This window comes from Neoarius graeffei, chromosome 17, assembly GCF_027579695.1.
Source record: "Neoarius graeffei isolate fNeoGra1 chromosome 17, fNeoGra1.pri, whole genome shotgun sequence".
NCBI classification, from domain to species: domain Eukaryota; kingdom Metazoa; phylum Chordata; class Actinopteri; order Siluriformes; family Ariidae; genus Neoarius; species Neoarius graeffei.
The window spans coordinates 27,526,485-27,540,669 of record NC_083585.1 but is presented as its reverse complement, the minus strand read 5'-3'; the positions used below and the strand labels follow the sequence as shown (position 1 = coordinate 27,540,669).

Genomic DNA, 14,185 nt, shown 5'->3' with positions numbered 1-14,185 from the left:
TTATATTGTTTTATGACAAGTAATTTATTCAAAAAAAGTAATTTCCACTCTTTAAAAACACTGGATGAATGCTGTATGTACAAATCTGAAAACAAACTTAAGATGCATTTTTACATCTCCCTTCTTTACCTATGGTAGTCCAAAAAGCAGTTTCTTTGTTCTGAAAAACAAAGGCGGACATCACACTTCATACAAACAGTGTTAGTGTAGCCATTAGCACACTGTTTGCACCTTCCCCCGTCAGCTTTGATGGGGAAATGCCCAGTCATGTCTTTGCAGACATCACTTGGTGGGTGTGCATTTCTCCTCTTAGAGGGCCTAGCAGCTGGAGAACTCATAGGGCTTGAGGATGGCCACCCTCGCTTTGGCACTGGGACAGATGTGCCAGTCAGGATAAGGGAGGATGCCAACTGGGCCTAAAACCGTCTCCTGATCAGGATCTCTTTCTTTGGAATAGCCCAGACCTTGCAGTCCCGTTTGTACAGGAGCCAAGTGTTGATCACAGCTAGAATAATTGTGTGCCAGAAGATGTAGATGTACCAACGATGGGACTTGAGAGGAAACTTGTACTTGGCCGCAAATGAGTCCAGCAAATCCACTCCCCCCATGTTTTTGTTGTAGGTCGCCACGATGTTAGGCCTCTGAACTTCCACAAATGTTTTGGCAGTTTTGTCCCAACGTTTAACCTTTTACACTGGTTCTGGGCCAGTAAAGGATGACACAAGTGTCACCTGACGGGTGTCGTACCATGTCACAGCACAAATGTTGTGGTTCTTCTCCACTCTGACATCAAATGTCCCTCTTCCCTTTTTCTTCAAGGTTTTCTCATCATTGAGGTTGCAGTTTGGAAGCCATACTTTACTGTTAGCACAGTAAGCTAGTGTAATAAAAATAAGTATAGAACAACATAAGTATGCAGTAACAACACAATCACACAAGATTCATTGATGTTGAAAATAAGTTAACATTTTAGGACTATTGTATGGCGAATAAAACTGATGATAATACTTACATGTGTGCTGCTGAGTAAAAATGCTCTTCAGGGTGGTGAGAATGTAAGCAGTAGATGTGTTGATCGGCAACAAATGTATTCCTGACAACCAGAGGTGACAAAAATAAAAAGTTCCTAGGGATATCAACCGAAACTCCATATAAAATGCTTGGGGTCCGTTTGGACCCCACTTATGGAAAAGTTGGGTATTGATACAAAATATAAAATAACTTAAAAGAAAAAAAACTATACATACAAATCCAAATGAGAACATATCAAAAACACCCTATTTGAGGAATACATGGAAGGTTAGACAATATAATTGTAAAATGACAAAGATTTTGCAACAAAACTACCACTGGGGTCCGTTTGGACCCCACTTATGCATCTAAGTTATGGAAGGAACCAATGAACAGGTTCAGAATGTATAGCTTATGTACAAGCATTCATTTCTTTTCGTCATCCACAGTTTGGAATGTCACAGCAATCAATCCATTTGAAGGAAGTATTGTGAATGACAGATGAAAGTTTTATTGTTCTACAGCATTACCATACTGAGTCTGTACAGTCGCTTATAAAGTGAATCTTAGATTACAGCAATAAAATGTAAAACAACTTGGAATGTTCATCACTTAAACAACAACAGAGTAACCTACAGTACTATGCAAAAGGTACATGCAATGAAATGATGAGCAAAGATACTTTCAAAAATAATGAAATTAAATGTTTCTACATTTAAAAAAAGCAGCAATGCATTTTTTTTTAAATAGTCTCAGGTCCAGTTAGTACAGTTTTATAAGGAAATGAGCTGTAGGTTTTACTGAGCATCTTCTAGAACCAGCTGCAGTTCTGGACACTTTAACTGTTGCACGTCTTAATTTTATAGTAAAATCTAGCAGCCTTCATTATGCTTTTATCTGAAAAGTGTCTATGTAATATGCAGCGTTCTTTACTGGCATACAAACGTTCTTCTGTAACATTTAATTTTGTGCTGGAAAACTAATGTTTGGAAATCTAAAATGTTTTTGTACTGGTTCCACAATATAGAAGTCATAAAATAAAAGTCTATAACAAAGTTTGTACTAAAAATAATAAGGTGCCTAAGACTTTTGCACAGTACTGTACATATCATTCTTCTGGTTTTACACAACCCACACTTTCAAGATCTACACAGAGCAGAAGATATAGCAGTAAACCACCAAACCCTACTAAAAACCTGCATTTGAAATAGTCTCTTGTTTCACAATGCGAGTGTTTATCACTTCAGAATGTAGGCCATAAAATATACCATATAAATAGAAATAACTCTAATGCGTCTAATAATGAAGTGAAATGGCCATGTTAGATACAGCTGCATGTAGTAAGGTAATGGTTCCGTGCAACAGGCTTGCAGGGTCAGAAAGAAAAGACGCGCCATATCTTTTGTTGTATACTCCATCTGCTTCCTCTGAGGAATCTTTACTTAGCTCCAGTTTAGTGTGGTCCACTTAATCTTCATTTGAGATAAATACTTTGTCGGTTATAGACATGATTCATGTAGCTGTTTGAAGACAGGAGCAGGACCTTGAAGAGGAAAGATTAACCTTCTCCACTTAATGAGCTCCTACGGGCTAAACTCTGCGTACTGGAGCTGAGAGCACGACTGTCCGTCAGCCTGCTGAGATCCTGGAAGAAAAAAAAAATTAGATAATTACAAAAACAGAGGGGCGGCACGGTGGTGTAGTGGTTAGCGCTGTCGCCTCACAGCAAGAAGGTCCTGGGTTCGAGCCCCGGGTCCGGCGAGGGCCTTTCTGTGCGGAGTTTGCATGTTCTCCCCGTGTCCGCGTGGGTTTCCTCCGGGTGCTCCGGTTTCCCCCACAGTCCAAAGACATGCAGGTTAGGTTAACTGGTGACTCTAAATTGAGCGTAGGTGTGAATGTGAGTGTGAATGGTTGTCTGTGTCTATGTGTCAGCCCTGTGATGACCTGGCGACTTGTCCAGGGTGTACCCTGCCTTTCACCCGTAGTCAGCTGGGACAGGCTCCAGCTTGCCTGCGACCCTGTAGAAGGATAAAGCAGCTAGAGATAATGAGATGAGACAAAAACAGACTCGATGACATGGAATTAAGAGACCAAAACTACATATACTGCTCCACTTGAGAAAACATTTAAAAAAAGAAAAAGCATAATTTAACCTTAATAAATATGGCATCAAGAATTGATGTTTTCTATGTGTAAAATGTGGGAAAAGTGGCAGTGAGTTCTTACCATTACAGCGTCCTGACTTTCCCTTATTCCTACATTCAGCACATTGAGGGAATTTGCCCTTTTCATTCTGTTACAAATAAATCATCCAAAAGTCAATCAGATCGAGAAGAACTCCTTCAAGAGACTGAGAATTACATTTTACAAAAACCCTGCACATACTCACTGAGCACTTTATTAGGGACACTATACTAATACCCTTACAAAACAGAAGTTTATTCAAGTGTGCTTCTAGTATACTTATTTTTAATTTAAAAGGAGAGAGAGTATGCTTTCAGTTTACTTTTTATTTACTTATCAGATGTATAACTTTATTAAGTATATCTAAGTATACTTGGCTTATACTGAAAAAGTATATTAAGCTTATACTTAAATTTTGGATCAAGATATACTTAAGAAAAGTGTAATAAAGTATTAAAATATTTGTGCCTTATGTTTAAGTGTACTTGTGCTTATCCTTTTGATAGTAGCCTATAAAATACTTTTGGCTTCTGGGTGGCACGGTGGTGTAGTGGTTAGCGCTGTCGCCTCACAGCAAGAAGGTCTGGGTTCGAGCCCCGTGGCCGGCGAGGGCCTTTGTGTGTGGAGTTTGCATGTTCTCCCCGTGGGTTTCCTCCGGGTGCTCCGGTTTCCCCCACAGTCCAAAAACGTGCAGGTTAGGTTAACTGGTGACTCTAAATTGACCGTAGGTGTGAATGGTTGTCTGTGCCTGTGGCCAAGTTTACATTAGACCGTATCTGTCTCGTTTTCTTCGCGGATGCACTGTCCGTTTACATTAAAACGCCTGGAAATGCCGGGAAACGGGAATCCGCCAGGGTCCACGTATTCAATCCAGTTCGTGTCTGGTCCGGTGCTGTGTAAACATTGAGAATATGCGGATACACTGTGCTGAGCTCTAGCTGGCGTCGTCATTGGACAACGTCACTGACATCCACCTTCCTGATTCGCTGGCGTTGGTCATGTGACGCGACTGCTGAAAAACGGCGCGGACTTCCGCCTTGTATCACCTTTCATTAAAGAGTATAAAAGTATGAAAATACTGCAAATACTGATGCAAATACTGCCCATTGTGTAGTTATGATTGTCTTTAGGCTTGCCATCCTTCCACTTGCAAGTGGTAAGTGATATGCGCTGGGATCACACACACAGCGGCTCAGTCCCGAATCACTGCTTGTGCACTTCACTCGCGCGCTCTGTGAGCTGCGCAGGGCCGGAGTGCGCACCCTCCAGAGGGCACTCGCTGTTCAGGGCGGAGTGATTTGGAGCGCAGGATGCCTGCGGAGCCAAGCGTATCCGTGTATTGGCGTTGCTGTGTGCACGCGAATCGTGTATTGGCGTTGCTGTGTGCACGCTAATCGTTTTAAAAATGTTAATCTGATGATCCGCTGATACGGTCTAATGTAAACCCCACCTATGTGTCAGCCCTGTGATGACCTGGCGACTTGTCCAGGGTGTACCCCGCCTTTCGCCCGTAGTCAGCTGGGATAGGCTCCAGCTTGCCTGCGACCCTGTAGAACAGGATAAAGCGGCTACAGATAATGAGATGAGATATTGGCTTCTCTGTGATATACGGCAGCATGTTTTAAATCCCATCTTTTAAACCTACATGTACCATAAGTTTGTGGTCAGCTCAAAACACTTAAGTTGTCTACTGGTAGTGTGCATGAGGTAAGGGTTAGGGCTAGAAAACTAATAGTATACCTAGAAGGGTAACTGCAGTATACTTCAAAACTAAAACATGGACTAGATGAAGTATATAACCAGTAACTAATAGTATATTTCCAATATGCTATAAAGTATACTTTTATAAACTAAAAAGTGGACTAATAGTGTGTAACGATTAAACCAATAGCATATTTCCAGTATACTACAAAGTATGCTTTAGTAAACTAAAAAGTGGACTAGAAGTATAAAACAAGTAAACTCGGTATGTTTCCAGTATACTATGAAGTATGCTTTTGTAAACTAAAGAGTGGACGACAAGTATAGAACTAGTAAACTATTAATGTATAAAGTTTACTTGTGGTATACTTGCAGTACAAAATAAAAAATACTTAGTTGTATACTCAGAGTTTACTTCTCTTAGACTTAAAGTATACTTTTTATAAACTAAAAGTGGGCCAATTTAGTCCCAAGAGCTATTAGTTTAGTTTACTTACAAGTATACTGTAAGTACATTGATATCAGTATACTTGGTACACAAAAGTATACTTAAGAAAATATACTTTAACTTTACTTAAGTATATTTAATAAAATGAATTTGAAGTATACTTCTTTTTGATAAGGGTAGGGCCTCCATTTGCTCTCAAAACAGCCTCAATTCTTCATGGCTTCGATTCTACAAGACACTGGAAACATTCCTTTGAGATTCTGGTCCATGATCGCATGATGCAATTCCTGCAGATTTTTCAGGAGCACTTTCATGCTTCGAATCTCCTGTTCTACCACATCCCAAGGGTGTTCTATTGGATTCAGATCTGGTGACTGGGAAGGCCACTGAAGAACATAAACCTCATGGTCAGGTTCATGAAACCAGTTTGATTTGTGACATGATGCTCTACCATCTGAGTATCTCAGCAGAAATCAAGATTCATCTGCTCAAACTACATTTTTCCAGTCTTCAGATCTTCTGTTCTTGGCTGACAGAAGTCAAACCTGATGTGATCTTCTGCTGTTGTACCCTCTCTGTCTCAATGTCTGACATGTTGTGCATTCTGAGATACTTTTCTACTCATCACAATCGGACAGGGGGTGATCCAAGTTAGGCCAAGTTTACATTAGACCGTATCTGTCTCGTTTTCTTCGCGGATGCACTGTCTGTTTACATTAAAACGCCGGGAAACGAGAATCTGCCAGGGTCCACGTATTCAATCTAGATCGTGTCTGGTCCGGTGCTGTGTAAACATTGAGAATACGCGGATACGCTGTGCTGAGCTCTAGCTGGCATCGTCATTGGACAACGTCACTGTGACATCCACCTTCCTGATTCGCTGGCGTTGGTCATGTGACGCGACTGCTGAAAAACGGCGCGGACTTCCGCCTTGTATCACCTTTCATTAAAGAGTATAAAAGTATGAAAATACTGCAAATACTGATGCAAATACTGCCCATTGTGTAGTTATGATTGTCTTTAGGCTTGCCATCCTTCCACTTGCAAGTGGTAAGTGACGCGCATGCCCGACATGCACTGAGATCACACACACAGCGGCTCAGTCCCGAATCACAGCTCATGCGCTCCACTCGCGCGCTCTGTGAGCTGCGCAGGGCCGGAGTGCGCACCCTCCAGAGGGCACTCGCTGTTCAGGGCGGAGTGATTTGGAGCGCAGGATGCCTGCGGAGCCGAGCGTATCCGTGTATTGGCGTTGCTGTGTGCACGCGAATCGTGTATTGGCGTTGCTGTGTGCACACTAATCGTTTTAAAAACGTTAATCTGATGATCCGCTGATACGGTCTAATGTAAACCCCACCTTACTGTAGCCTTTCTGTCAGCTTGAACAGTCTGGCCATTCTCTGTTAATCTCTCTCATCAACAAGGCATTTCCACCTGCAGAACATCTGCTCACTGGAAGTTTTTTCTTTATTGTGCCATTTCGAGTAATCTCTAGAGACTGCTGTGTATAAAGATCCCAGGAGATCAACAGTAACAGAAATACTCAAACCAGTCCATCTGGTACCAACAATCATGCTACAGTCAAAATCACTGAAATCACATTTTCCCCCACAATCTGATGCTTGATGTGAACATTATTCAAAGCTGCTGACACACATCTGCATGATTTTATATATTTCACTGCTGCCACACAGATAACTGCATGAATTAGCAGGTATACGGGTGTTCCTAATAAAGTACTCAGTGAGCACATTATATATCTCAGCATGCACTGTAGGCCCAAATAATAGAATATACAAATACCCAGGATTGCGAGGCGCTGTTTCTTGTGTTCCAGCCCCTTTTAGCTTCTTAACCAGTTTTTCACTGCTCCGCCTCAAAGATTCCCGAAGCTTTGTAAAAGAACCACTGCGCTTCAAGCTTTCCTACATCCAAAGAGACATATTACATTATGAGAAATGTGCTTTGGAGAGGTCAAAGCAATAACAGAATACTGAACATACCTGTCTAGAGCCTCCCTTTGTGGTGTGTGTCCAAACTGGTCTTCCATCTCCTGAATATAAAGAGAATAATTAAGAAAAGCTAAATTTGAGGTTATAAGCAAGATGGCTTTTTCTACTGTCCTCCAGCAGAGAAATGAAACACTGTGGCATGGTGGTGTAGTGGTTAGCACTGTCACCTCACAGCAAGAGGGTTCTGGGTTTGAGCCCGGCGGCTGGCGGGGGCCTTTCTGTGTGGAGTTTGCATGTTCTCCCCATGTTCACGTGGGTTTGCTCCGGTTTCCCCCACAGTTCAAAAGACATGCAGTTACAGTCGGAGGAAAATGTTTGTACACCCTTTGGAATTTTTTACATTTCTGCCTAAATTGGTCATAAAACATCGCCTGAACTCTCCAGCAATCTTAAGAATGAACAAACAGTGTCTGCTTGAACTAAAACCACCCAAACAATTACATGTTATCATATTTTTATTGGCCATAAGATGGAAATATTGACAGGTTAGGGAGGCATAAGTAAGTACACCCTTAGCTAAGGCTCATCCAAGAGCTAATTAGACTAATTAGATGATTAAACAATTTGACTCAGGTGTGAGCCAACCTGATGTCCAATCACTGAGGTGTGTTGTAAGCTACCCACCCCACTGGAAAACCAGTTAAAAGGTGTGTTTTGATGAGAGGCATGTTCTGTGCATCATGCCTCGCTCAAAGGAGCTGTCTGAAGACTTAAGACACAAAATAATTGATTTGTATAAAGCTAAAAAGGGTTACAAAACCATCTCTAAGACCCTTGGTGTTCATGTGTCTACAATTAGAAAAATTGTGTATAAATGGAGACAATTTGGAACGGTTGTTACTCTGCCAAGGAGTGGCCGCCCTGCGAAGATCACTCCAAAGGCACTGCGAGTCATCATCAACGAGGTAAAAAAAGAATCCAAGAGTGTCCGCTGAAGACTTGAGGAAAATCACTGAAACATGCAGACATCTCTGTGGACACATCTACTATAAGAAAGACACTGAACAAGAATGGGATTCATAGGAGAAGGCCACGGAGGAAGCCATTGCTGTCCAGAAAGAACATTTCTGCTCGTTTGGAGTTCGCGAAAAAGCATTTGGATGCTCCTCAGCGCCACTGGAAAAACATATTGTGGTCTGATGAAACCAAAGTTTAATTGTTTGGGGGGGGAACACACCACATCATGTGTGGAGGAAAGTCGGTACAGCACACCATCAGCAAAACCTCATCCCCACCGTCAAGTATGGCGGCGGTAGCATCATGGTGTGGGGGTGCTTTGCTGCCTCTGGGCCTGGACAACTGGCTATAATCAATGGGAAAATGAATTCTCAAGTATATCAAGATATTTTGCAGAAAAACCTGAGGCAATCTGTCAAAAAGTTGAAACTCGAGAGGATGGGTCCTGCAACAGGACAATGACCCTAAACACAGAAGCAGGTCGACATTAGAATGGTTTCAGAAGAACAAAATTCACGTTCTGGAATGGCCCAGTCAAAGCCCCGACCTCAATCCAATCGAGATGTTGTGGCATGACCTCAAGAAAGCCATCCATTCCAGGCATCCCAGGAATCTTGCTGAATTGCAACAGTTTTGCAAAGAGGAATGGTGCAAGATTTCTCCTGATCGTTGTGCCCGTCTAGTCTGCAACTACAGGAAACGTCTGGTTGAAGTTATTGCAGCCAGAGGAGGGTCAACCAGCTACTAAATCAAAGGGTGTACTTACTTATGCCTCCCTATCCTGTGAATAATTCCATCTTATGGTCAATAAAAATATGATAAAACGCAAATGTTTGGGTGGTTTTAGTTCAAGCAGACACTGTTTGTTCATTCTTAAGATTGCTGGAGAGTTCAGATGATGTTTCATGACCAATTTAGGCAGAAATGTAAAAAATTCCAAAGGGTGTACAAACATTTTCCTCCGACTGTAGGTTAAACATGGGGTGGCCTTGGGCTGAGGTGCCCTTGAGCAAGGTACCGAACCCCTGACTGCTCCCTGGGCGTTGTAGTATGGCTGCCCACTGCTCTGGGTGTGTGCGCGCGTGTGTTCACTGCTTCAGATGGGTTAAATACAGAGGATGAATCTCACTGTGCTTGAAGTGTGCATGTGACAAATAAAGGTTTCTTCTGTGGTTAAAGTGCAAAATCTAAGATGTAATTCAACTGTATTTATACCATACCTGTACTGGATACAGTTCTGATTGGTCAAAAGATGTTGATTCATTTTATAAAATAGCAAGGCTTAGACTGGCTACAAGGCAAATTGCAGGTTTATATTAATATACCCATTGTAATATGTTAAACGATCTTATTCTAATAGCTATAGTTACAACTGACACAGGTACGACAGACTCCACATATTCACATTTTAAAATAATGTCATTTTTGATATGGTGGACTTTTCTCTGAAATGTTTATTGAACATTTTTGAGAGGAGTCTCCAGTTTAGCACTTTGTAACAGTCAGAGGTAAAGCTGTTCTTGAGGCTTGCTGATAGTTTCTGATTCGTTCTGAACTGGAGATTTCAAGCGCTTTAGTGCAGGGACTAGCAACAAGTGGTGCAGTGTGTTTCTACCAGGCTCTAGTAATTGCATTTGAGCACTCCCATCAAAACCAGTTTGTTTCTGATATACAATGGAGTGTTCGTCATGCTCAGGTAGTCTTTTATACATGTACTTCCAGCTTATTGTTCATCCTATCCATTGTTCTTCTTTGGTCTATGCCTGCTGTGGCCTTCTGTTACGTGGATTTTGCTCGGCACACCAGTTGGTTTGTTATGATGAGAAGGCTCAAATGCAATTACTAGAGCCTGGTGGAAACACTCTGTGCCACTTACTGCTAGTCCCTGTACTAAAATGTTTGAAATCCCCAGCTCAGAATGAACGAGTCTGACCTGGAGTTGTATGGCAGATAAACAATGTCAATTTTTTCACCTTATTGACAAAAAAAAAGTCAAATTCCATTCCACGCCAGGATCTGGTCTTCCCAGGCAGTCTCCTGTCCCAGTACTAACCAACTCTTTAAGGCATATGGGGGCAGTGTAGATCTCTGTTTCCATAGCCCTCGGCCTCTCGAGGGTTACAGTGGGGGGCTAGTCCTCTGGTAACCATGAGAGTTTGACTTCCCTACTCGCATCTGTATTGTAGCGTGCCTTACCAGACGGTAGTAGGTACCATTTTTATGATGATCTTTGGTATGACCCGACCATGAGTAGAACTCAGGATCTCCCAGTCGAGAGGCGGGGACACTAACCACTAGGCCAACTCGCGATTTCACCTTATTGACTTGTTCAAAAATAGAGCTCGGTTTCAGAAACACAAACAAAGCATTTCCTATCACTATTGGTGCTAAATACTAAAATAAATATTGTCTACCCTTAAAATATCAAATATTGTGATATAATTTTGCTATATTTATTCCCCAGTCCATCACACAACTACATACTTCATAGTAGAGGAAATAGTTGATTGTGATACACTGCATGCTTTATTTATTCCACTCATTGATTCAGCTCAGTATTTTTCCTACTTTACCCCCTTTAAAATGGGAAGATTCTTATTAAAATGACTTAACAGTTCGCATGTTAACCTCATCGTCATTGTTGCATTAATCCAATATGTTAGAGTACGGAGTCAACACAAACCTGTAACTGACCAACTATCTGCATACAAAATGAATCTAAAATATACTTTACTTTTGTTTGATATTAACTGGACAGATTGACAGTTTTGTTGAGTTGAGAAGTGTGGTTGGAATTTACCCTCCACTGATCCGAACTCCTCCTCATGAGCACGTGTCAGGATCTCTTTATACAGAGCTTCAGCTTGTCTGTACTTCCCCTGCTTGAGGTAGCATGAGGCCTGTTAATTCAACACATAATTATTATCTCATCTCATCTCATTATCTCAAGCCGCTTTATCCTGTTCTACAGGGTCGCAGGCAAGCTGGAGCCTATCCCAGCTGACTACGGGCGAAAGGCGGGGTACACCCTGGACAAGTCGCCAGGTCATCACAGGGATAATTATTATTTATATAGATATTATATGCAGTGCCCTCCATGATTACTGGCACTTTTATAAGTGTAACAATAACCATTACTACCTCACTTCACTTGTCATATGCAATATGTGACATATTATTATCTGTGAAACAGGATTGTGTGTCATATACCTGCAATATTTCCATACAACTCTCCCCTCTTTTAATAATCCAGGAACAGCACTCAGGACTAGCCTTTTATTTTATTACTGTTATTTAACATTTGCCCTCTCCTTCTGTTTAATACTTGTATTTAAAATTTTGTGCATATAACTTTTTCCCCTCCCCCCAATGTATTGTAAGTGTTTCTATATTTTATATTTTTATTATAGTGTTTTATTTTCTATCTGTTGACTGAGAGAGCCCTGCACAACAATTCCAATGTGTCTGAACTGTTGGTTTATGCACAAATGGGAAATAAAAAACCTTGACTTTTTATAAAGATGAGTAAAAAAGGGTTAGGGGAAAAAAAAAAATCCACTTTTTGGTGAAGTAGCTTCATCCCACACTGGAAAAAGAGGAAAAAATTCTCTCTTTTAATTGAAATAAATTTATTCAGTGAAAAACAAATCCCTCATCAAGAAATAATTATTTTCAACAAAAACGTCACTATTATTGGCACTCCTGGAAATTATAGCAAACACAACGTAACTGAAGCATGTTTCCCATTTAAATTGTACATGTTTGTGTTGACTGGAGTGTGTAGGAACTTTCAAGCTGTAACCCATGACTTCCTGATTGACTGGGGAACAAATATAAGGTGACGCAGAGGTCAAACTCCCTTAGTCATCCATCAACATGGGAAAGATCAGAGAACGCACAAACCAAATGAGGAAGTGTGTTGACCTTCATAAGTCAGGGAATGGTTATAAAAGAAAAAAAAAAAAAAAAAGCTACTCATCTGAAAATGCCCATTTCTACTATTAGGGCAATAATTATATATATGAGTGATTCCACGCTTATGGGTACTGAAATGGGGACATGAACTTATTCACCTAAAACCATTTCTTTTTTTACCATCAGGTCACAAAACATGTAATCTTTAATGAATGATATGTTAAAAGATAACTTTAATTTTCTGAGATGTAATAAAAGCATATTTATATGCCAAAGTCAAGCCTATGAGTTCCAAAATGATGTCTGTTACATTACTTCTGTTACGATTGTCCATCTCGCGTCTGTTACAAATTAATTACAATCTAGCTCTATACCATGTTAATCTTATTGAAAGAATGTGTATGTTTATTCTACTACACATGTTTATTAATTATATTTGCTAAAACATCACCTTCCTATGTTTCAAAAAGTAATTCTACATTGTTAAAATTGAGAATATATATGTCCACAACACTTCTGTTACGTTCTGACTTTGGCATATAAATATGTTTTTATTACATCTCAGAAAATTAAAGTTATCTTTTAACATATCATTCATTAAAGATTACATGTTTTGTGACCTGATGGTAAAAAAAGAAATGGTTTTAGGTGAATTTTTAAAAATAAGTTCATGTCCCCATTTCAGTACCCATAAGCGTGGAATCACTCATATATATATATATATATATATATATATATATATATATATATATATATATATATATATATATAAAAACCACCAGTGGAAAGGCTGGATTTTTCTCTCTTTTTTCCAGTGTGGGATGAAGCTACTTCACAAAAAGGTGGATTTTTTTCTAACCCTTTTTATTAATCTTTAAACTGAGAGCACAATATCCCCCGCTGGCAACTATGCCATAACTCTGGTAAAATGTGACTGAATTGAACACAATTGCAATATATGTACGTATTAGGGTCCGTCTCAGAAACTGGTCTCTCATTTGGGACATTATGGTCAAAAAATTATTTTTCTAATTTTACTTTTTTTTTTTGCATTTACCTAAAGCTCAATGTTTCTCGTCATGTTTAATAAGAATAAAGATAGCCGGTTGAGAGTACGTCGTGTGCGTTCTGGCTGCCGCTTCTCACCGGAGCTCTTATTTTATTTCTTTTTCTATTTTTTTTTCTTTCCTGTGTGTTTGTGTAGTTTGGTGTTTGTTTGAGTGTTTTGTCCGCCGGTTGTGGTGTAGCTCCGGACCCAGTTTGGGGCGTCGGTTCCCTCCAGGCCTTGGTTTGCTGTGGGTGATGCCTGTGCTCCCAGCTATGGACTGCAGTGAGCTCGTTGCTCAATTTACATCGTGGTTGTCCAGTGCTCTGTGCTTTAACGCTTGGCGTGATGTTCCGAGCGATGTTGCTCGGTGGCGTCGCGGCGGCTGTGCAGGCGGTTTGGGACACACCAGTGCTCTGCGTGGCGGAGCTTCTCTGCTCGCTGTGTGGATCCATGGCGTGGTGTTCGAGCGATGTTGCTGACGGCGTCATGGCGGCGGTGCTGGAGATGTGGGACTTGTTTTTGTGCGCCTTTTGGTGGGACTGTGGCTGCTACACCATGGGAATTACATCCTGACCCCTACTTGGTGGACTTTTTATTTTTCATTATATTTTTATTTATTTTTTCTTTCCTTGTCTATAATTGTAAAGCGTCCTTGGGTTTTTTGAAAGGCGCTATATAAATTTAACTTCTTCTTCTTATTATTATTATTATTATAGTATCTTGCTTTATCTGGCCTCCATTGTGGAAAATTTTTTTGACTGCAATTCAAATGCTTTTGTAAAATTGCTTTACATATAAAAACTACATCATGAAGAATTAAAGCCGCTCCTTCACAGATGAGTGAAAATATTGAATAAATTTCCTCTTTTTGATTGCTTGGGCTAAAAATGCCAAGTTATGATGACTGAA

General features: G+C 40.5%; 1 protein-coding gene across 2 annotated transcripts in view; it reads right to left on the bottom strand.

Annotated features, from left to right (window-relative positions):
- Positions 1-14,185, bottom strand: part of klc3 (kinesin light chain 3) — a 28,917-nt gene continuing 14,732 nt past the window's right edge. Inside the window, exons 9-14 of one of the 2 annotated variants that reach the window (XR_009656859.1) lie at positions 11,114-11,213; positions 7,348-7,397; positions 7,148-7,269; positions 3,238-3,304; positions 1,013-2,656; positions 1-877 (exon numbers count right to left, since the gene is read on the bottom strand). Coding sequence is in view for 1 of the 2 variants with exons in the window: in XM_060943924.1 (XP_060799907.1) it covers positions 2,570-2,656; positions 3,238-3,304; positions 7,148-7,269; positions 7,348-7,397; positions 11,114-11,213 (426 nt within the window). In the remaining variant the exon portion in view is untranslated. Of the gene's footprint in view, positions 2,657-3,237; positions 3,305-7,147; positions 7,270-7,347; positions 7,398-11,113; positions 11,214-14,185 lie in introns of both variants that reach the window. The other variant, XM_060943924.1, reaches the window with a different exon arrangement.